We start from the raw sequence: 25,543 nt of genomic DNA on the forward strand, positions 1-25,543 counted from the left end.
TCCTATAGATTATAGATATGAAAGCAAATCCCTGCAGTTCATAACCACACTTATGGCTGTTCTGAAAACAAACGCCCTTTTAGATCCACATATATATGCAATAACATCTTTTGGTGCCTACATGCATAATTTTGCTAAGGAAAGTTGTGAAGTTCATAAGCCACTAGAATTAACTTTAAATGATAGATTGTATATGATCTTTGGTTTTTATTTCAACCAATAGTTCAAAGAAGTGATGTTACTATAACAAAATTTGTCCCATTATTTTGTAAACACATCCTCTCAGTATGCTAGTCATAAAAAGTAAAATGCAGTTGATAGTGAAACAGACACACTTTGTTCAAACATAAGCAATAGAGAGTCATGGATTACTAAGTCAACTAAAGAAAAACATATTGATTGGTGACCTGATAAAGTGTAATTGTAATAAAATTTGTATTATGCAATTAATGCTGGATATATTATATAGTCATTTTGAATATTAGATTTGAGAGTATATTTTGTTTTATTAATTATATGATGGCTTCTATTCGGGTTGTTTAAGATATGAATGATGACAAGAAAAAGAAATTAGGTATTATTGTTTTTTAAAGAAATAGGACAACATAATTAATAAATATTTTCTAATATGTAAAAACATTAATTTTCAAAAATGAGGGTAGAATGGAAATAGATTTAAAGACAAAGTAAACTATTAAATTTGCAAAGAAAATAATGGTTTGTTAACTTTTCATTTTTCAGGGGATACAAGGTATAAAGGATCATTATGAAAAATTACCCCCAACAGTGCTACAAAGTGTTCAGAGATTCAACAACAGTTTATTAGTTTATTGGGTATTTTTCTGGGTAGTATAAGGCCTGACAGAAGTTGCCCACTGTGTCTACTTATTTATCCTTCAATTTCTGTAATCTAAAGATAGAAAATGGTTGTGGGCTGCTCCTCCATAAGCACTTAAAAACAAATTTCTTTTTTAGTGTTCCCGCTATTAACAAGGCCATGCTCTGCTTATGTTAGCAGACTGCTTTCCAGTACACAACTCCACTGCCTGTTTATTCAGGATAAGACTTCTCAGGCTCATTCTGTCAAGGTTCTCAGTTCTCATACTTAGGGAGGCAGCTGTGTGCGTGGTAAGGCAAGTTTGGCCACTGAGTCATAGTTTCTTTATTGAGGCCTGATTTTGCTGCTTACTCATTTCATAATTGTGACTAGTCATATTTCTAAGGCTGCCCTCTCAATTGTAAAACAGCGAAAGTAACTCCTACTCCCTAGTTGCCTGTGGGGAAACTAATGACGTTAATGTGGGAAAAGAAGATATCAACTAGGCACAGTTAATGACAAGCCTGATCATTTTTATTTTTGAAATGTTATAACTTGAAGCTTAGCATAGCCAGGAATAGAAGTTAAAATGAAACCAAGGTTTCAAACACTTGAATTATTCTGAATTTGTTTATATTCCTTGACATAGGAATTGGTTTATAATAGTCATTGGATAAAAAAATGAGCAAACTATTGATATTTATGATTTCATATTTCTATAGAAAGGCTTTCCCTGATCATACCTTTTATAAAACTATAGCCATTCATTTTTAACATATCTTATTATATTCCTTATATTTTCCCCAAAGCATTTATTGACCTACATAACACTTTAATATGTCTGTTCCCATCAATGTTTTAGCCACAGAATTGGATTAGTTAAAAAGCATCTACAGGAATTTTATGTGTGTCACCAGAGAGTATATGACTGCAACACTGAGAGGCAGAGGAAGTATGAATCAATAATGAATATTCAAACCTATAAATATTTGAAGGCGATAAAATGGCCCTGGGTCACAATGAGGAGCAACAAAATTCAACAGCTCATGTTTGTTTATTATTGATGTGAGAGACAGCCATCACTTGAGAGCATTTCATGAAAAGTGGGAATTCAGAAGAGTGCCAAATGATGGCTAGAGCAAAAACGTAAGGGGGCTGGAGAGATAGCTCAGCAGTTAAGAGCATTGCCTGCTCTTCCAAAGGTCCTGAGTTCAATTCCCAGCAACCACATGGTGGCTCACAACCATCTGTAATGAGGTCTGGTGCCCTCTTCTGGCCTTCAGGCATACACAGAGACAGAATATTGTATACATAATAAATAAATAAATATTAAAAAAAAAGAAAAAGAAAAAGAAAGCAGAAACTACTTAGCTATTGATTGCCTGAGGAACAGAGGGCACACTGAGCATGCTATGGACGTTAAGAGGGTGGCTTTTCAGAAAGCAATTCTCTCTCCCTGGAGGAATGGACATTGGAGAATTGAAGGTGATTTGGAAATTTGGAGCTCCTTGAAGTAGTTCACAGGAGTGTGGTTGAGGGGTACAATGTATTTACTCTAATGTTATCTGTCTTTGGTGACAGAAAGTAGGGTTGAAGCGTTGTGATAATGCGGATAAAGGTCTAGGCATTCTCTGGACACCAGCTGATTTAAGAATTCCAAAGTGGAAAACTTCCCTAGTATTCAAGGGTCTCAAGAATCTACAAGGGGAGCTTTGTGTGTTTCAAAATTACATTGATCTCTGCAGTAAATACTTAATATTCTTTTGTGCTCAGGGACCGTAACTGATTACTCCTTTGTGATGAAGTATAAAATTATCCAAGTTTTCTTCCTTTAAACCCTAATTTCATTGTAGAGTCTAGTATATTTTGGTAACCCTTGCCTAATCGATCAAAACTCACTTTATATGGACCTATTGTATTAAGTGAAGTTACAGCCAGGCATAAATTTAATTAAACAGCAAAGCTGACAGGTTAATAGTCCTAGGACTTGCTGTAGCACTCTGAGGACCAGATCTTTGTGATTTATTCAAGCTTTTGAAATCCCTAAGGCAAGATAATCAGAAACTCCTGGAGAAAAATCATTTATTTCTATTTGGGAAAAAAATGTCATAGATAAATTATCTCTGCTACATCACACAGAAGTTTTTTGTTTTGTTTTGTTTGTTTGTTTGCTTTGAGGGATCTCACTACTGAGTTGTAACTTGCAGAGGGCAAAGGAGGGTTCAGGAAGCTACACCACCAGAGAGTACCCTAAAGCGAATCTTGGTATGTTTCTTGGCTCATACTCTAGCATAGAAGAAAAGGCACGCTTATTCCTGACGTTTTTCATGACCTGAAAAGGACTTTGAAATCAAGTTCACAGGCACCACATGACAGAAAATGCCAAGTGGTCTTTTCATTCTCTGCAAAACTGTAAGAACCTCAATTGTAAAGCACATTGAAATCACATAATTTTTAATTAAATGACTTTCCTAGAGGTTCTTAGTTAAAAAAAGGATAGTTCTTTGCTGAGTCATGAAAGAATCCTGAAAGAATGACACATAGCAATATCATGAATCCCTTCTTTTAAACCTGGAGTTAAAAATAGTAACCGGATCTCTGGCTTCAGAGCAACCTGAGCCACGTTCATTATGGGCAAGTTTGCTATACTTTCAGAGCTTCAATGGGCTTGCCAGTAAAGTAATTTCTTACAAAAAAGAGAGAGACAAAGGCGTAATGAGTAACTATGCAGGACATGTAACAGAGTAGCAGGCTACATGATACCCGGATATTTGAATGTGTTTGGTAGAGAGACAAGGATTCCTTATGTAGCCTGGGCTGGCCGTGAACTAAAGATTTTTCCTGCCTCGTCTTCAGTTCTGACAAATAGTTACGGGACACTATAACCCCCATATATTTTTAATGCACATTAGCTATTTGTAAGAAAGAACATTAAAATGTTGAAGAACTATATAAAGAATAGAAAACAAGACATACAAACAGAAAATTAGGCACAAAAGTGAGGAGAATGTCAGCCTGCCATGGCAATCTGCATCTAAATACCTTCCCAAGCAGTCAGGAGGCTAAAACAGGAGGGATTATTTAGGTCTGTGACTTCAAAAAAAATGGGTAAGAAGTGAGATAATCTCTCATTTTTTTTAAGTAAGAAAGAATAAACCACAGATTTCAATAGCTTCAGAAGAATATGCACCAGATGCATAGTATAGAAATCATATTTTATCAATTCACTTCTTGATACTTCTCTGGAATGCTTTTGATCTGGATTTTTCTGAACTTTTTAAAAAATTATTACCTCTTCAGGGGACAGTCAGTAACATAACTCAAGACAACCTAGACAATAATGAGGACCCTAAGAGAGACATATATGGATCTAATCTACATGTGAAGTAGAAAAAGATAAGATCTGCTGAGTAAACTGGGAGCATGGGGACCATGGAAAAGGGTAGAAGGGGAGAGGAGAGGAGGGGAGGGGAGCAGAGCAAAATGTATAGATCAATAAAATCAATAAAAAAAAATCTCTTTCCCATTTAGTTTTAGTCAGATCTGGGCTTCCATCCATCCTTAACTTTGGGTTCATTTGTTATAATTGTTTTTATGAACAAAGTTCTTTTTCAATGGATTCAATAAATCTAGGTATTGGATTAAAACAAAAAAAAAAAAAGAGAATACTAGATAGAATTATACTTTCCTTTTCCTGCAGAATGTCTAAGTCAATGTCATTTTGATTACTGATAACAAAAATGTATTCAGCTTTATAATGCTGAAGGTACTGAGCAATTTTAAGATTGTTATAAATTCAAAGAACACTGCATTTCAAAACTTCCATTGTCTGTGCTAAACCCCATGGAGGATATGCAGATCACCACACAAGCCCTGACATGGCTCCCAAGAGAATCAACATAGGATTGCCAGCAACATTCCTCAGAATCCTTTGCTACGCAATAACAGGTTGAAATAATTGGGCAACATATGAAAGTGCCTGTGTAGCACATATGTGTGCCTTACTTAGCACAAACTAAGTATATTCTGACTCCATATTCCTACTGTCTGCTCTTAGAAATACTCATGGCCAGTTTGCCATCCCCTACTTGAAGAAAGTCAAGATTATAGCTATGTCTACATGATGCTTTTAGACACAGTAAACTATGAGTAGAACAACTATTGTTTGAAAAATTAGATGTTCTTGAATTTTAAATCAAGAAGCAGAAAACATAAAATACAATTATGGATTGGAAACCAAATTCTTTGGCTAAAAATTTTTTAGGTTTAACAACCAGCAGTTATTAAACAAACTGTAACTAAAATTTAGTATACCCTTCAAGTTCACTAAACAGAATTAGACCACTGACAAGCTGCTGAATTTGCCAGAAAGCCTTATGAAGTATATTTATTATTCTCATTTTAAGTTGCAAAATGGAAATTCACTCTTTTTAATTTACCCATTTAGAAAAAAAATTACATACATCATATAAGCCCAGGAGATTCCTAACTTAATCCATCCTCTTTGTCCAGTATTCTAAAGATGAGAATTTGATCAAGAAGGTACATTTATTGTGTTTGTTATAAAAATTGGGTTAGTAATTTTTATAATTTGTGGCATTTTTTATGTTTCTCGGTATGTTCTTATTAAGTTAGTACATCCAGGCCAAGACAAAAGCTTATAATATGTAATAGAAAAAAAAATAAATATTTAATAATGTTTAGATTGCTGACATCTGCTAATCAAAAATTAAGAATTCAGTTTTTGAGCAGTTTTTTTTTGGGGGGGGGGCAAAGCTATTCCAGATATTAACAAAAGGTGTAGATGGAAAGATTATTTCATGTCTCTTTTTCTTTTATAAATTAACAGCTACTGTGATCATTCCTCTGAGCATCATTAAGATACAAGTCTTAAATATACTGCTTAAGAAAAATACCTGAGTGGCTTGTCAGTAGCTGATGTCTGCTAATGGGATGGTGAAGACTATGTGTGCCTCTCTTCATGTATAGTTCGTTTGGCACAAACCCCTGTATAAGGAAATCTCAGCAACAGACTTGATCCAATTATTTCTGCTTGGTATTACATTTGTAATAAAAAAATGTTGAACAGAATTAACCACAAACTGTATCAAATATATGAAAGGCAAACTGAGAAAAGAACATAAGGAAAGTTAATCTCATACTTAACAAGATTACACTTATTTAATAAGAATGCACCATAGAGGCTAAGAGATGGCTCCACAGTTAAGAGCTCTTCTTGCTTTTGGGGGGACCCTCAATTCCCAGCACACAAATGCAGTGGCTCCACCTACCTGTAACTCCAAATCCAGCGTATCAAACACTCTTTTTGGTTCTGTAAGTATCTGCTCATGCACATTCATGCTTGCATACACACACACACACACACACACACACACACACCAACACACATGCATACACACATGCACACATACATACTTAATAATAAAGTTAATTTAATAATAATAAAATAATCTGTTAAATAGAATAAATGGTAAAAAGCTGCCATGTTTATATCTGTATAGACACATATAATATTTAAGCAGCTGAGGTGTGAGTACCCATCCCAATTTGAATATGTGGTACTATAATATTTATTTAATATAGAAGTTCCAAAATCAAATTATATTACATAATTTCTTAGTTTTATAGTTTTATTTTTGTTATATTTATTAATTTATTTATTTAGTGTGTGTGTGAGTGGGTGTGTGGGGGTGTGCACCCATGCCAAGACATGCATGTGCAGATCAGACAGAGGACAACTTGCTGGAGTTGGTTCTCTCATTCCACCATGGAAGAAAGTAGGAATCAAAGCTCAGTCCTAGGTGTCTTTATTCCAGGCATCTCCTCTACATGATGACTTTCTTTTTTTTTTTTTTTATATTTAAAAATTTCCATCTCCTTCCCTCCTCCTCCCCCCTCCCTCCCCTCTTCCTCCCCCTTCCCTCCCCTCCCCTCCACCCATACCTCCCCTCCCTCCCTCTCAAGGCCAAGGAGCCATCAGGGTTCCCCACTCTATGCTAAGACCAAGGTCCTCCCAACTCCCCCCAGGTCCAGGAAGGTGATCGACCAAGCTGAGAAGGCTCCCACAGAGCCCGTCCATGAAGAACAATCAGAGCCCAGTGCCATTGTCCTTTGCTTCTCAGTCAGCCCCCGCTGTTGGCCACATTCAGAGAGACGGGTTTGGTCGCATGATCCATCAGTCCCATTCCAACTGGAGTTGGTGATCTCCCATTAGTTCTGTCCCACCGTCTCCATGAGTGAACGCACCCCTCTCGTTCCTGACTTTCTCCCTCATGTTCTCGCTCCTTCTGCTCCTCATCAGGACCTTGGGAGCTCAGTCCAGTGCTCCAATGTGGGGCTCAGTCACCTTCCCCATCTGTCGCCAGCTGGAGGTTCCCTCACGGTCCTGACTTTCTTTCTCATGTTCTCTCTCCTTCTGCTCCTCATCAGGACCTTGGGAGCTCAGTCCGGTGCTCCAATGTGGGGCTCTGTCATTTTCTTCATCTATCGTCAGGTGGAGGTTCTATGGTGATATACAAGAAATTCATCAGTATGGCTATAGGAACTGGCCTTTTCAGGCTCCCTCTCCTGAGCTGCCCAAGGAACTAACTGGGGGCGTCTCCCTGGAAACCTGGGAACCCCTCTAGGGTCAAGTCTCTTGACAACCCTCAGGTAGCTCCTTAAATTAAGATATATGCTTCCCTGCTCCCATATCCACCCTTCCTATATCCCAAGCACCCCATTCCTCCGAGCTCCCCCCGTTCTCCCCTTCACACTTTTCTCTCCCCATCTTCCCTTGGCCCAGTCTCGCCCAACCCTCAAGTTCCCAATTTTGCCTGGCGATCGTGTCTACTTCCAATATCCAGGAGGATTGCTATATCTTTTTTTGGGAGTTCACCTTCTTATTATCTTCTCAAGGATCCCAAATTTATAGGCTCGATGTCCTTTAATTATGGCTAGAAACCGAATATGAGTGAGTACATCCCATGTTCATCTTTATGGGTCTGGGTTACCTCACTCAGAATAGTGTTTTCTATTTCCATCCATTGCCTGCAAAATTCAAGATGTCATTGTTTTTTACCGCTGAGTAGTATTCTAGCATGTATATATTCCACAGTTTCTTCATCCATTCTTCCACTGAAGGGCATCTAGGTTGTTTCCAGGATCTGGCTATTACAAATAATGCTGCTATGAACATAGATGAGCATATGCTTTTGTTGTATGATTGGGCATCTCTTGGGTAGATTCCCAATAGTGGAATTGCTGGGTCCTGGAGTAGGTTGATCCCGAATTTCCTGAGAAACCTTTCTGAATCAAAGCCAAGAGACTAAACTAGTCAAGATTGTAGTGAGAATTCTTCCACCAGGCCCTTTTAACGTCTCTCCTTCCTACTTCCTCCTCCCCTATCTCATCTGCTTGAGCCATGAGTTTAAGTGACTCTTCCTTCAGCCTCCTGCTTCCTGGATCTCCAGGGAAATGTCACCTTACCCAGCTACAGTTCTGTTTTCATATACATAGCATGAGAGTGGTTAGGTATGTTATGCCCAAATCCACAAAGTTCCCGCAAAAGCCAACAAGGAGACCAAGTCCCATAAGTAAAAGCAAAGAGCCTTTATTTTAATCAAGTTTGCAAACTCGGTCTCTCCGCATGTCCAACATGTTGGAATAACCAGAGAGCCCCAAGCTCAGCTAGAATTGGGTTTTTATAGTAGTAAAGGTGGGGTTGAGGGGTCTCTGAGGTTCAGGACCCCTGGTTGGCTGACATTTGTCTAGGGGTGTCCTGGTGAGTGTGTGCTGGAAGGTGATCCTATCTACCGGGATTGGAATGTTAGGGATTTCTTTGAATGGTCTGTTCTTGGGTGGTGCTAGGTAATCTCAGTTTGTGGTTCTTTCTGCAATCAGGTATCGCCTCAGGGTAAATTACTGACACTCAAGTCTCTTATTAATTTTATCTATGGCCAAGTCTTACTCTGGCAGGTGATAATGGTTGGAAGTAAAGAACTTCCTTTGCATGACCTGCCCATACTTAGCTCATCGTGGCTGTATCCCCACATTGTATAACTTCGTATTTCTCTGTGGATTTTCTGGGGTGGGGGAATAAAACGGTTGTTAATTTCAGAAACTTGTGAATATATCTCGAACTTAGCAAGACTTACTGTTTTGCCATCTTCTCTCTTACTTAATGTTAGAGAAGAAATGATAGGAGTGGGGGGGGTGGCTCTGAATGTGAAGTTAGAGAGAGAGCTTGAAATAAGACTAACAAATCTAGACTAGTCCCAGGGATGTTTCTCTGAGGTAAGCGGCACTGAAATCAGGCCTTCAGATCTTCCTCTTCACACACATTCTTCTTCATGCGGGCTTTCAGACCAGGAGCCTTCTCTAGGCCATTATTGCATTCCAATGAGATGTTAGCTCAAAAACAAACAGGAATGTACCCCAGGCTGCGAATTTGAAACATACAATATTCATGGTCCCTTTTTTCCAAGTATAGAACCTGCTCTACAAGGTCTCTAATTCTACCTTGTATGTAGTGGTGTTGCAATACTGTATGGGGAAAGCACATTATGCTTGAGGGTGTTACCAAAAATAAATCCTAGGAATAAAGGAAGGTCGTCAGTTGCACTTGGGTGAGGTCCAAACTGGCAGTCTGCTGCTCTAAATCACCCAGCTTCAGATGGGCTTCCTTGAAGAAGGCTCCAAACTTTATCTCCTTTAATTATCCCAATACCTGAAATTCCATTTTGTTCTCCAGGTACAGACATATTTAGCAACATTTGGATTGGGCCTTCACCCTTTTTCTCTGCCCTTTCAAAACTCCTATTCCTTTAGAAAAGTAATAATGTAGTTTGTAGAATGTTTTAAGTATTTTTTTTTCAAAATAAAATGAAATTTCATACCTGATACCCCAAAACATATAAAAAAGGAGGGTGTCTCTGGTCAGTAATAATGATGACTTTTCCTCCCATCCCAGTGAAATTCCATGGAGCATAATGTGAAAGCCCGGAAAAATGTAAACAACACAAGACTAAGACTGACCGCCACAACCCTCAATCTAAAGGCACTTTAACACACCTTTAATGACCATTTAGTGTGGAAACCAGAACAAGGTGAGGGCTGGAGAAATAGCTTAGGGGTAAAAATGTGTGCTGCACACATGTTAGATCTGATCCAGATCCAAGCAGGTATTTAAAAAGCTAGGCCTGGTCACACATGAACCTGTAACCTTCCCTTTGCGCTATGTAGTGGAGTAAGGTCAGGGGAGGTACAGAGACAGGAGGATTGCTGGGGTTTGATAGCTGCCAGCCTAGGCCCAAATTCAAAGAGACACTCAAAGAAATAAGGCAGAAGGCAGAGAATGACCCAATAGCCTCTGCTGGTTTCTGCACAAATACATGCAGGTTTGAACAATCACATACCTATGTACAAACGCAAGCACACACACACACAGGAATGGAGTAATAATTCTTAAGAATTGGAAAAAATCAAATGAAAGAAGTCAGTAATCCCTGATGCTTTTGCAGGTCATTTGACCTTACAAAGAGGGCCGGGGAGGTTTCAATCACAGTGATCCTTCGATTTTGTGACTTCTGTATAAATAAATACTTGAAACAGAACAGGGCAGCGCCTAAACTTTTTGATGTGACCCTGTGATTCTGCTCTTCAGCTATTCCTTTTAAATGAGGCACCATGAGCACTCTGCGCCTGGTCCCTTATTTATGATGACCATGAACAGTCTGAGTGTGATCTCACTTGCTCCTCTAGACAGGTCTGTACTCTGCAGATCAAGCTTGCACTCTGTGATCTACTTCTCCAGACAATTACCATTAATATGTGATACATGTCCTGTGAGCACTACATATTCATAACGATACTGTGTCTTAGATAATAGACAATACACCTATCAGTATCCCAATTCTCAATTCTACCCAGTAACACTGAGGGATGCATAGCATGGTAGAAGTAGCCTAGCTCCCATAGGTAGCTTCAACTTTAAAAATCCCAAATTTCTATTCTAGTCACTAATTGTTACTGCTGTGTAGCACACATCATGTATAATAGATGACATGCAGGATTTTGTTAATAATTGTGAAACTGAGCATTAGACATATTAAGGGATGTATGGATTACGTGGTTTTGAGGGGGGGGTTGTTTTGGTTTTTGCTTGCTTGTTTTTTGAGACAGATGGAACAGTCCTGGCTATCCTGAAATTCACTCTGTAGACCAGGCTGTCCTCAAACTCACAGAGATCCTCCTGCCTCTGGGATCAAAGGTGTGCACCACCAACCACGCAGCTGCATTACATGATTTTTTAATTGCTTTATATACACACGCAACTGCTTCTGTGCGATTCCACTTCTAATCTGAACCATATCTGCCCCTGTATTGACTTTCTTTCCTCTCTTAAAAAGTAACAAAGACCTCATTTCATACACTTTTAAGGTGTTTTTATTTTTCAGCAAGTAAGTTTCAGTGCCCCCCCTTCCTTCTCCACTTACCCACATCTTCTGTTACCATGTTCATTTTGTGCCACTGTCTTGTCGTTGTATTCCAGTCTCCCTGCTGTGCGTCCCATGTGATTTGATTTCTTCTATTCTTTCTGTTTCCTCAAATCTCCAGGACAGTTATTTCACAGTAGTATGCCAATGATCACTACTTGCTCTCAGCTTTGCCTTCTCACCTATCAGTATCCCAATTCTCAATTCTACCCAGTAACACTGAGGGATGCATAGCATGGTAGAAGTAGCCTAGCTCCCATAGGTAGCTTCAACTTTAAAAATCCCAAATTTCTATTCTAGTCACTAATTGTTACTGCTGTGTAGCACACATCATGTATAATAGATGACATGCAGGATTTTGTTAATAATTGTGAAACTGAGCATTAGACATATTAAGGGATGTATGGATTACGTGGTTTTGAGGGGGGGTTGTTTTGGTTTTTGCTTGCTTGTTTTTTGAGACAGATGGAACAGTCCTGGCTATCCTGAAATTCACTCTGTAGACCAGGCTGTCCTCAAACTCACAGAGATCCTCCTGCCTCTGGGATCAAAGGTGTGCACCACCAACCACGCAGCTGCATTACATGATTTTTTAATTGCTTTATGTATAGTTACAAACTGAAACAAAATGTTAGTCATATTAATGTCAGTTTGGCCTACAACTTTAGTGCTGGGAACTACCTCGTCAAGAAGTGTGACGCTGAGTTCAGTTTCACTTTTTTCAGAACAACTGTCCATCTAGCAGATAGTGTACAGCTTTTCACTACATATTGAAAAACTTTGGGAGTTTTAAAAAAATACCGATGTGTAGCCAGGTGTGGTGGCACGCGTCTTTCATCCCAGCACCCAAAAGGCAGAAGCAAACTAATTTCTGAGTGTCTAATTTCTAATTTCAAACCAGCCTGGTCTACAAAGGTAATCCTGGCCAGCCTAGTGTAGTGAGGTTCAAGACAGCCAGAGCTACATAGTGAGACCCTTTCTCAAAACAAACAAAAACAAAAACCAACTAAAGTTATGTGGTTATTCCCAGAGATCTATTAAAGTAATGATATTGTAACTGTTAAAGTATAATTAAAGTAATTGGCATGAGGCATAGCTGGGGAATTAAAACATTCCCATGCTGTAAGATGTTAAGCGTGATAAATCTGTCCAATTCCAATTTCTATGTCTCTCAATGTCCACACACACCTATCTGTCTTCTGTGCCCTGTCTGGGATTTTGTCATTAATGGTCCTGTGTTCTTTCATCCACTGTTTGCTTCAGAGACTGACAACCATGCAGGATCACAAAGTCAACTGTGCATGCCAAGCTTCCCTCTATTGATTACCATGAGATGATTAAAATGTCTTTGCCACTTCAGAGTCCTGGATCCATGACAGCCTTGTACTCAGTGCTGAACTAGATGCCAGTTCAACCCTCTTTGAATTCTAGTTCTTCTGTTGAGAATGAAATTCACTCAGGATGTGATTATACATATCAACAATCTCAGGTCTAAGCCCAAGTTCTAGGCTAACCAGGGTTACATTAACCATGGTTACATATGGAGACTGGCAGACAGATGTGTTGGAATGGTAAATAATCCTTTTTCTTTTTTCTTTCTCTCTCTCTCTCTCTCTCTCTCTCTCTCTCTCTCTCTCTCTCTCTCTCTCTCTCTCTCTCTCTCTCTCTCTCTCTCTTTTGGCAGGGTTTCTCTGTGTAGCTTTGGATCCTGTCCTGGAACTTGCTCCACAGACCAGGCTGGCCTTGATCTGCCTGCCTCTGCTTCCCAAGTTAAAATTAGTAAGACAGTAGGTCAAGCCTTCTTCCTCTTCTTCTTTCTTCTTCTTCTTCTTCCTTCTTCTTCTTCTTCTTCTTCTTCTTCTTCTTCTTCTTCTTCTTCTTCTTCTTCTTCTTCTTCTTCTTCTTCTTCTTCTTTTTCTTCTTTTTTTCTTTTCTTTTTGAGACAGGGTTTCTCTGTGTAGTTTTGGTTTCTGTCCTGGAACCAGCTCCTATAGACCAGGCTGGCATCGAAATCACAGAGGTTTGCCTGCCTCTGCCTCCTAAATTCTGGGATTAAAGGCGTATATGACCATCGCCTGGCAAATATCTTCATTTATTAAGAGCAAACCATAACATTTATTTTACTTATTTATTTTTATTGAAAATGGTTCCCTCCCCTCTTCCCCAGATCCACCTCCACTTCCTTTCAGAAAAAAGCAAAACTTCCAGGAGACAAAAACCAAACATGACATAACAAGACAAGATAAAAGTCCTCACATCTAAGGTAAACAAGGCAACTCAATAAAAGGAAAATAGGCTGGTCTCTCCAAAATCATCTTCTTTTTAATTAAAAAAAATATTACTTAGGACTTTGTGAATTTTGTGCCATGTGTTTTAGTTTTAGTTACACCCTTCTTGAACTCCACCCAGATCCACCACCCATTTGTATCCACTCAACTTTGTGTCTGTTTTTATCCTATCAAATCCAGTTTGTGCTGCCCTTATAGACTTTGATGTGGAGCCTTCCACTGGAGGATGTTTGACGTATCAGGGACAGTCAAAAAACTGACTTTCATTCTCCTAGAAGCTCTCAATGGTCAATAGATTTTAAGTTAAGGGTGGGTCCCTGTCATGTCCCTCTAGGCTTGAGTCCTAAAACACTGGCTAGGGCCAGCCAAAGAACAAGGAAAAGATATATACAGAGACACATGTGCAAAGAAGCTGGCACCATCCGGGGAGTGGTCTCTAATCATGACCAGCACAACTTAGAAGTCATGCTTATTAGGTACAGTGCATACGGAAGGATTAGTGTCAGCAGGAGGTCTCTGTAGGTTAGTAGTCTCCGGCTTTAACACCCAGAAGGAGGAAGCTGTAATTGTTAGTCTTTGCACACACTGACCAATCTCTCATAAAGCTTCACACTCAGATTCCCGAGGAAAGCTTTTTTGGCCTATATGGGTAATGTCTTTGCCAATTTACTATGGACCAATTGGTCTCAGAGTCCTTGACTGGACCTTGCTCATGTCAAAATACGCATTCATCCAGTATTTCACTCACTCAGGGCTTTCTCTAATACTTACAGGAACCCACCTCTGTTTTTCATGCTGGACTTTTGCTTGGCCTGAGTTGGCTGAGGTCTTGTGTAGCTCTTCTCACCTGCTATGAACCCATATGTGCAATTGCCCTGAAGTATCCAAAATCATAGTTTCCTTGCAGTTATCTATAAGAAAGTTATACCAGGGAACTGTTCAGGATTTTGTTGGTTTGTTTTTGCTCAGCCTACATGTCAGTTCATTTCCAATCCCTGTGTTTATTTATGATTTGTGCTGATAGACAACTTAAAACTGATTATGTAATGCAATATGGTCATGCAAGCTAAACTCCCTACTGCTAAGCATAGGAATTAAAATTACTGTGGCATCATAAAATGCAGACCTGGGGAAGACTACACTGTTGTTATGAGGATCTAGCCAAGTAATATATTTAACTCTCTTTGTCTTTTTTTAATTAGTTTTGTCTGTACATGTTAATTCTTGTCTCTAATATCAGCACTCTGAAGACTGAGGTAGGATATTCAGTGTTTCGAGACTAGTCTGAGCAACATAGAAAGCTCTATGCTAGCCTGACATATATAGAAAGAAACTGTCTCAAAAGAAAAAAAAATATTGACTTACTTCTGTTTGATCCTATAGATTAATGATAGAGGAGTTCTCTGCCCATCACAAAAAATCAATACCCTCAAAATAAAGAAAACAAAAGTGTTTTTAAACTGTTGTTTATTTTTGAGACAGATTCTCAGTATGTAATCCTGACTAACCTAGAACTCACTGTGTAGAAAAGACTGGCCTAGAACTCACAGAGCTATGCCTGTCTCTGCCTCCTAGTCCTGGGACTAAAGTGTGCTTCACTATACCCAGACCTGAAACTGTCCTTCAAGGTATAATTTACATACATCAAAACCCCATAAATCAAGTACAGTATTACTATTTTTGAAATATGTATGACCCTGAATAAACACCACATTCATTAAAGTAAGAATACACTACATCCATCACTTTGTGTGATCACCAGAAGCAATGACTGTTAAAATTTTTGAAGTTATATATATTTTTTTATTAATAAGTTTAATAGGTATTTATAAGTAATAAATTTCATCCTTGCTCCGTGTCTGGCACACTAAATTATTCTGGAAGCTTTCTTTCAAGTTAAGTTTAAAAGTGAGAATGTGGATTCCCTCAAGAGCTCAAATAAATAAGCCATGCATGAAGTGAATGTATCTCGGTGAGAATGGACTTTTAACACACAGCTTAATTCAATATTGAGTTCAATGAGAATGTCATCTTGTCTGGATTCAGTATCTGTTCCTGAACCTTATACTTTGAACCTTCTAACATTCAAGATCACATATATTTTATTTAGATTTTCTGTTGGTTGTGTCTTGTTCAAGTAAATGCTAGTAAGGGATGTTATGAGGCAATTTCACACAGTTCAGCGATAAGCCTTGACTGAAGCTAGTGCTAAATAAAATGTGATTGAACATTCTGTGTTTTTATTCATATTAAAAATGTGTTCGAGGCCAGCCTGGTCTACAAGAGCTAGTTCCAGGACAGGCTCTAGAAACTACAGGGAAACCCTGTCTCGAAAAACCAAAAAAAAAAAAAAAATGTGAAGTGTTCTTGGCTAGAAGTCATGGCATATTATTATTGCTTAATATAAATTGTGCCTCTTTTATGTTCTCTCTCTCCTCTCTCTCTCTCTCTCTCTCTCTCTCTCTCTCTCTCTCTCTCTCTCTCTCTCTCTCTCTCTCTCTCTCCATCCAACTTTCTTCAAAATTCTTAGATACTTCAGTTAGTTGGTAACAATGTTTATAGTCTGTTATTTTTAAAGCTAACCTGTCCTGGGAGGATCTCGATTGTCTTTTAATCAATGGAGTCTGGTGATTCTACCTCCTTTTGCCATTTCTAATCTTTAAAGATTTTGCAAGAAATCAGCACATAGCGTTTATGATAGGTCCAGGAATGGCAGAGGAAACCTGAGGCACCAGCCAGGCTTGCTCAGCGAAGAGTGTCAGCCCTGGCTCTTCCACCATTATGTTCTATGATTGCAGACACAGGCATGTATTGCCTCTGTTTTCAAATCCAAGTAATCATAACTTTCATTATCTTCTTGAAAATTTTAGGAGACTATTAATTATTTCCTATATAAAATTAATTATACATGAAAATGAATAAAAAAGAATTTTATAAATCTTAAAATGAGATTAAAATGTAAGGTAATGTAACTGAACATAGTATTTAATAACTAATATATATTCTGACTTTTAATTATAAAAATAAGTCATAATAAATAACTCAAAATCTCCCCGTTCCATTCTTTGACAGTGAAGTTAAGAATAGAATGAAATCACATTGAAAGACCTCACTTTGCTTCAAATTTTTTCTTAAAATTGTATTTTGCTAATTGCACTGTAATACTTCCTTATTATAATTCTCAGAGTTGTATTTGTGAAGACCAGCATCTTCTTCTGCTATATGATGATTTCCAAGGTTATAGTGCCTAGGCCAAAATTCAAGAGCAGAAAATAGATGGATTCTTGTAGTTCGTAAATATTTGGGACTGTACAGTTGAGCTCTTAGCTAGAGCCACAAAATCCTTAAAGGTGTAGAGTACAGCCACATTCTCTCTCATATTTTTATGCAGAAACGTCACATAATAATTTAGGCATTTCTTAACTTTATCCATCGAGTCTCTTTCAGCTTGAATATAGCCACATATGTATCAGAGAATCTTATCTGATCTCTTTTCTCATCTTTCCACTAAGATGAGCTTGTAGTTTATCTCTATCTCCTACTATTCTCTCTGGTCTTGGATGACTAGTATCAGGTTTTGACTATCATTAGTAGATGAAAGTTTAAAGATTTGAGGTAATGTTGAATAAGCATGAAAAGGACAGCATCATTTATTTCTCTAATCTTGACTTTCTCTCCCAGCATCATTTTGACATACCATGCTAACAAAAACATCATCAGTGTTAAAGTCTGCCTCCTTTTAGGCATGCATACAGACATATTATATAAAGACCAGAAAGGAAGATAATATAAATAAAATTACAACATTTATTTAATAACACTTAATCACATTAAACAATTTAATTATGACCAAATATACCAGTCTGAAGAAAAGCAATGTGACGTGTTTAAGGTGGATAATTATTATTATGTTGTTATTATTTTTGTTGTTATTATTATTATATTTTGTAGCCACAGTCTTTCTTGAGTTCTGGAAAAGAAGAAGAAGTATACTGACTTATGCTTGGGACCTTATTGAATGGGAAGAAGAAGAGGTAAGAAAGGTATCAGGAAAGCGGAAGTTAAGGAATCTAAGGAATCACATAAAGATCAGGACTCCTCAATGCACAGACCAGGAACAGAGTCCATCATTGCATCACACTGATGAGATTCCTCACTTCATGAAAGTGGCAGGGGTCAAGGGAGAAGCAGATGTTGTTGAAACTATTCCTATAATGTTTTCTTAGAGTGGATCCATAGAAAATTGTGTTAGTTAAAATACACCAAGAGATTTATGTGCAATGTAAGTGGCATTATCTTTTAAAAAGTATGTATCTTTGAGCAAGCAATATGAAAGCAGGCTAAGTGTTAGAGTTGTGTTCATTGCTGGAAGTTTTTCTTTTTTAATTTGTGGAATTGCTATTTAGGTAACCTCAGTTTCTCCCATAGGAAACACTTCGCCCCCAGTTTGAAGCAAAATATTACAGGATGGAGGTGATAAACCCCATCACAGGGAAACCCGAGCCTCATCAGCCTTCATCCGACAAAGTCACACGCCTTCTTGTGTCTGTCTCAGGAATCTTCTTCATGGTAAAATATAGACATCTGTATAAAAATGTTGTGGGACTCCAGGTTTAGAAGGATAATCCAATATACCAACTCATTTTGTACTCCTAAGACTGAAAAATAAAATTACCCCCCCCCCTCTCTCTCTCTCACACACACACACACACACACATACCACATATAACTGGAAAGCACTGCCAGCCTTGTGACATTTCCTTACAGTATCTCAGCATCTCTTTGAATAAAACACTTACTAGAAAAGCAGTTACCATAAGACAGAAATTCTGAGAGTTGACCTCTACAAGCAAAATATCTGCGTAAAACTAAGCCATCTATCTGAAAGAGGAACTTTTACAGAATTTCCACTTTAGTGTGATAACTGTTTTCTGTACTAAAACAGCTTAACTATTTCTTGTTTCTGTTTTGGTTCCGTTTATTCCCTAATTTATTTATTTCATTACATATAGTCTTTGGTTGCTGGGGATGGAAATGAGGCTTTACACATTCTGGCTACATACAGTAGCAATGAGTTGCTATTTATTCATTTAATGTTACAGATAACGTTTGTACTTAGCACAAGAAACATGATATTTTGAAGTGTACTTAAAAATGTGATGCTTAAATCCAACTAATTAAAAATATGTTGCCTCATGGCATTTGTATGTTTAAGTTTAAAGCTTACATTGTTGTCTAACTCTAGTTTAACATCCTTTCTTAAAGGGGACAACATAATTTATGGATTTTTCCCAGAAAGAGGGAAACCTTCAACATTTGGAGTATTAATTTGTGTTTTGCTTGTCATTTTTTTAGTAACACAAAAGACAACATGTCCTCTCTGCTCCCTGCTTGTCCTCTCTGCAGATCTCCTTGGTCATCACAGCGGTGTTTGCAGTTGTAGTGTACCGCCTGGTTGTCATGGAACAGTTTGCATCATTCAAGTGGAACTTCATCAAACAGCACTGGCAGTTTGCCACATCTGCTGCTGCTGTCTGTATCAATTTCATAATCATCATGCTGCTGAATCTTGTAAGTATTTGTGGTACTATTCTTCAATAGGCATAAAGACAGTGAGAAAAGATTATTCTTCCCTAGTGTTGAAATGTGTGTGTGTGTGTGTGTGTGTGTGTGTGTGCATGTGTGTGTGTGTGTGTGTGAGTGAAGAGAGAGAGAGAGAGAGAGAGAGAGAGAGAGAGAGAGAGAGAGAGAGAGAGAGAGACTTTTCAATGTGGCTGGTTATGGTAGGAAGTGAATTAAGTCAAAAGGACTATGTGTTGCTGACATGAGCATGACTGACTGCATCAAAGACCCCAGTGCTTTAGACCCATCAGAAATGGCAAAGCCTACCCATTACTATGCCCAAGGTCCAAGTGCAAATGTCCATAGTATGTGCAAAGATGACCACCAAAGATGTTTGCAACCTAAAGACTGATCTCCTACAGAGATTGCTCCTGCTGGAACCAGCCAAGCCTGCCTCCCTTTTCAACTATATAATAATAAACATGCGGAGCATCTAGGATGCTGTAGCTTGGTCATCTGAGAGCCCAGTTTAATTGATCACAGTATTTCCTCCCAAGTAGCTGTATGTTCATCTTCTCTTCATTCCCTTTCCACCCCACTGAGGTCAATCTTTCTAGGATGTAGGAATTTACTGTCTTTGGCTCTACATGATCATTCTTTCAGCTTACTATGTAATAATTTCTAAAAGAAACATGTTTGTTTCAAAAATCACATGTATGTATTGACTCATAATTGAATGCCTTTTTATAAAATAACTTTATGATGCCTGGTCTAGTTTTTAAGAGCTTTTATCAATAAAAAGCAATGTTTTTGAACATATAAGATACTAATGACAAATTAAAGAGAATTTAATTCTTCGATCAATCCCCTAAAGTAGATTCCATGTCCAGTATATTAATGAAGAAACTGAGATTCAAACAACTTAAATAAATTGCCTCAAATCTCTCTCTCTCTCTCTCTCTCTCTCTCTCTCTCTCTCTCTCTCTCTCTCTCTCTCCCTCCCTCCCTCTCTTTCTCTTTCTCTGTCTCTCTCTGTCTCTCTCTGTCTCTCTCTCTCTCTCTCTCTCTCTTTCTCTCTCTCTCTCTCTCTCTCTCTCACACACACACACACACAGAGTGTTATTTCAAGTATATCTTAGAGGGAATTTTCATAAATAGATTAGAAATACACAAATCATGATATTATATTAGGGGATTTACACATATTCAATTGTCCCTGACATTGATATGACAAATTTTACCATGAAGGACTGGCAAGAAAAGACTTTGGGAGAAAAATGAATAGCCACTGTGAGAAATGAGCAGATTTTGCTTCCAGATAAAAGCTATCACTTTTAAAATAAATTCTGTTATTCCATTTCAGTTTTATCTACAGAAGAGAATGTTATTTATATATACTATCCCCAAACAGTCCATAAAATCATGTCTGTTACTAAACCATACAGTGTTCAATAAATATTAAAAAAACTCAATACTAAATAATTTCTAATTCTGAAAATTAATGTATAATATATTCACAGAGATAGCAATTAATCTGATTTTAAAATATGTCTGCCAATGTTAGGTGCTTTAGGCCTTCTTTCCAATTCACCTGAATATACAGGATTAGTTTAAAAGCTTAATACAAAAAAATGACACACTAAATTGTCAAATATTATTTTATAAAAACGTTCATCTGACTATCCAAAGGCTACCTTTTGTTATTTTCAGGTCAAATTCAACACGCAGCTTTAAAATGTGCTTATGAAGGACTAAGCCTAAGTAAAGTTATTCTGCTAGTCTAATGTGCTTTCAGCTCTAATCTGGATGCACTAAGCTATGAAATGTAGGCATGGGAAAATATTTTAAACCACCAAGTGTTTGTCTTTAAATAGGGAGACTTCAAGGCTCTTTAGGGAATTTAGGGTATCGACAAACTGTGTGCTGTTCTGGAACATTCTTTCCTTTTTGATCCTGTCTGATTACTTGTGAACTTTGTTTCTGAATCCAATGTAAATTATCACTCTTTTAGCTTAGTAAATGAGACCCTGCTTTAATGAAACCAGTTTTTTCTTTCTTTTATCTAAAGCCTCTCCTTCCTCTGTCTCTTCCCCCCTCCCTCCCTTCCTCCTTCCCTGTCATGTCAGCATTCCAACATGAAGAGCCGCTTTCTCTGGTCCAGCACTTTGCTAATTCACACCCCCAGTTTCTTGGTTCACAGAGCTTTCTCTGTCTGAAATGTTCTTTTTTTTTTCTTTTTGTATCCTTGGAGAATATCTCTTCATCACTGAAAATAACAGTTAAGGATCACTTCCTCCGTACAGCTTTCTCTGGGCCCATATGTAGAATAGAATTATCTCTTTGTTTTTATTCTTGTCATGAGGTCCTTGAACTGCTTGTTGTTCCCATCCACGGGAATCTCTAGAGGAATTAAGCAGTATCTTTGTGAATACCATTTTGTTGCTTGTTTTAATACTTCTTTCCCACCGTTAAAATGTTGAGTTCACTTAGCTGAGGCCACAGTTTCTTCTTCCTTTTGTTGTTTGTTGGTATATTTTAATCTAGATTTCCAGGTCTCTTTTTAATGCTGGAACTGTGTTTAAAATATATCCTTTGAGCAAATTGCTTGGATTTTACTTTCCAAATATTCTAATATCCTGCCTACTATGTGAACAAGCTAATTTTGTTTCTAACATTGTATTCTCATTTTCTTTCAAGTTTGCAGCATATATTTTAGTTTAAACTAAACCAAAGGCTGTGTGTCTTCTGACACATGCACATTTTAGAAGAAGTATATCATGGCATCTCTAAATAAATTTTTAACTGAGAAGAAAAAAAATGTTCTACTGTAATCAAAATTTAAACATAATTCCATTATACTAACCATGAAAATAATTTTAGAAGTTTGTCCCAAACTATGCATCAAATAGCCTGCAGAATCTTCTTTGTGGAGTTAAAAAACTGCATTTTAAACAAACATTCAAAAATTCTTTGTTTTAGTCAGTCCCTAAAATAACTAATTTGTGAAACAAAAATTAGTACTGATACATAGCCAATATGAGAAACTGCATCTTCAAAAGTTAAATCACAAGTAATCCAAACATAATTAAAGCTTCAATTTCTTATTTTAACATCCACTTTTCAAATATATATCTTAAAATCTGGAAGGGTAGAACTTGAAGAAATGCGTGCTTCCTAGGCTCACCCCTTTCCTGACTTACTACTCTATTCATATTGCTGTCAATACCATAGCTCCTATCACATCTGGAAACATGCCCAAAAGTATTGTGAAGAAAAGTGTGAAATTGTTCCAAAAATATATACTCTTGCTACTTGACAGTTAGTCCTTACCTAACTGATTTTGTTGTATTATAGTAAAACAACAGTTGCTTGGCATTGTAATTAAAGAGTAGTTCTTAGGCAAAAACACAAAAAGAAAAGGGAAAAAAGAAGAAATGGAGGAGCAAGGGAGGGAGATGGGAGGGAAGGAAGAAGATCTGAGCAGATGGACTCTTGTGCTTGAAACTTTCAGGAGTAAGTCACCTGAGCCTTTGCGACAAAGTCAGTCAAAGAATGGCCTCCTATGAGTTACTTCTGTGATCATACCATGTGTTTAGTACACAGGGTATATAATACCGGGACAGGGGGTTATAATATTTTAGCTAATGTGAATCATCCACATTACTTCTGCAGTCCTCTCCATCTTAGACTTCTGACTGTAGAGACCAGATCATATATTCCTGTGTTTCTTTCAAGGATCCAGTCACTGCAACAGAAAACCCTGAGTATACATTTGTTTTTCCTTAATGGGTAGGAATCTCTTCATCAGTTACGTCAAATAGATTGTTATAAAATAGAGTGGGTCAAAGATTTAGGCCACACCTCTTAACTTGGAGAGTAATTCATGTCAAATGACATTTAGTAAAAGACTTGACTTTTTAAAAAATATTTATTTATTATGTATACAATATTCTGTCTGTATGTATGTCTGCAGGCCAGAAGAGGGCACCAGACCTCATTACAGATGGTTGTGAGCCACCATGTGGTTGCTGGGAATTGAACTCAGGACCTTTGGAAGAGCAGGCAATGCTCTTAACCTCTGAGCCATCTCTCCAGCCCCAAGACTTGACTTTTTAAAAAATAAATATGCTTGTTTGATTTTTTTCCATGTCCATGATAGTGGTTTCTTAGAATCGAGAAGTTGTAGATACTAAAAGAACAGTCTTGTAGAATCTTCAAGTCTATTTTGAATTCCACACTGGAAGCTAGGCACTCATGCTCTGATGCAGAGACAACACGCACTAAAGCAAGTGCAAAACTCCCTGATATGCACTTCCTTTATGTGCTGCTCTTTTCCTCTCAGTTTATTTTTATGTAATGCACCAGCAAAAGTTGCTGTAACCTGATTCCTTCTAAGCTCAGAATGAATTCTAAAATGGCAAAAAAAAAAAAAAAATGTGCTAGCAGCCTGTTTCCCTCCAGGACTACTCTGGTCTACCAATTGCTAGTTTGCACTGCTATTTTTGCCATTACTGTCCTAAGTCTGTGCCCATAATGATGAGACTATCAGTTTCAGGAGCTTTGCGTTCTTGTTCATTTTACCAAGGTATATCCTCAGTCCACATTTCTGCTTGATGCTCTCTCTCTCTTGCTTCTGAAGGAAGCATCAAGTTCCTCAAGAGGCTTTTCTAATATAAAATAATATTTTTTTTAAACAGCATAGCCCTGACTGGCGTGTAACTCACTCTATAGACCAAGCTGGTTTTAAGCTCTCAGACATCTGCCTGCCTCTGTCTCCCCAAGGCTGGATTACCACCCCCTGACTTTATCTTTTAACATATATGTTGGTCATTTGTGCCTTCCGACTGGAAATTAATTTCCCTGAAAATATAGACTATGTTTGCATTGTTATCAATTATTTACTTCTTCCAAGCACTACCTAACATATTAGAAATTACTGATGAGCATTTAATAAAATAACTGTATATGAGAAAGAGAAATTCTGCTTACTGTATGTAACATTGGTACATTTAGAAGCTGTCCAATGTGGTATCCTGTGCACTGTTTAGGGGTTAGAGCCAGAATGGTTGTTTGTGACCCTACTTATTTTCTTCTTACCCCAGTTATACAGCCATTTCATATCACATAGTCAAATTCATGCAAACACAACCTATTCTGTCAACACAATTACTGACGAATACCATAAATTTGAATGTGACTAAGTCATAGGTTCTTCCTGCCTTTGTAATTGGATTTAGCAACTCATTTTGTGGACTGATTGTGGAGTGTAGCATACAGTGGTACCAATTAGCTCTATCATTTGGGTTTAGACTATTCAAGCTCTTAATTACCCTGGGTAACTTTCTAACAACAATTTATAACTATCCTCCAAATGTTATTGCCATCTCTTTGGGCATCCAGCTAAAGATATTTCATCATAGGATTTATAGATGGGTTCTATGTGTCAAGAACTAAGACAATGCATATCTGGTGAAATATGCTCATAAAAGAACATTCTTACTTGCTTTTACTGTACTTCTTACTTAGTATTTTATTCTATCAGGCCATGTGCCATATTCTCAATATTAGTCTTCTGTTCTGTAAGATGAGGTTATTATGCTTACTTGAGAAAAATTGTTGTTGTATCAATAATATATGGAAAGTACTGGCAGAGGTAAAATACTGTAAACAGCAACTATTTCTACAGAATTGGTTCTCAATCTGCATGAGGACATTCAGTATTGAGAAACAGTAGCAGGTCAAATGTGATTTGTAAGCTGATAAAATCTATCCTGTTAAAAATTCTCAGAGGATCTGTTTCTGTCACCTGACTTTATAATGAACGCATGGAAAGGGCATGGTCTAATGTGGGGCATGGAAAAGGGCAAGGTACAATGAGAATAATATGTGCTTACTCATTCCTAGTTCAGATACTTTGTATGTATACACATATAGAACACTACATACTGTGTTAATAAATATTTCTACTTTGCTAAAAACGTACCTTTTTGTAGATACTCTTTAGACACTTCTTTGAAGAATGCAAATTCCAGCACCATATAAAATAGAATAATATTTATCTGCATACTCCTTTGCAGGCCTATGAAAAAATTGCATACCTCCTCACTAACTTAGGTAAGTTTGTTCCCTTATTTTACTTGAAGTACATAAATAACACTGTGAATATTAGTCTTTAGATATTTTGTGTATTTTACCATTTTTATGTCTTCAGTTATGCAAGGATTTGCAAATCACCAAAGAGAGGTGGGTCTATAAGTTGATCTACATTAGACAACACAAGGTTGCAAAGTAAGTCATCTGACACTATCCAGCAAAAAGCTAAAAAACTTACTTATCTTTACTTGGGAAACTTTTTCCCAGATTTCTCAGTTCTTTGCCCA

At 37.5% G+C, this 25,543-nt stretch overlaps 1 protein-coding gene across 1 annotated transcript in view; it reads left to right on the forward strand.

The window, feature by feature from the left end:
• Nucleotides 1-25,543, forward strand: part of Ano3 (anoctamin 3) — a 306,732-nt gene that overhangs the window by 255,155 nt on the left and 26,034 nt on the right. The window contains exons 16-19 of the mRNA XM_038330758.1: nt 17,553-17,635; nt 18,030-18,170; nt 19,008-19,172; nt 25,241-25,277. Of these exons, the coding sequence (XP_038186686.1) occupies nt 17,553-17,635; nt 18,030-18,170; nt 19,008-19,172; nt 25,241-25,277 (426 nt within the window). The remainder of the gene's footprint in view (nt 1-17,552; nt 17,636-18,029; nt 18,171-19,007; nt 19,173-25,240; nt 25,278-25,543) is intronic.

This window comes from Arvicola amphibius, chromosome 5 (genome assembly GCF_903992535.2).
Source record: "Arvicola amphibius chromosome 5, mArvAmp1.2, whole genome shotgun sequence".
In the NCBI taxonomy this organism is placed as follows: domain Eukaryota; kingdom Metazoa; phylum Chordata; class Mammalia; order Rodentia; family Cricetidae; genus Arvicola; species Arvicola amphibius.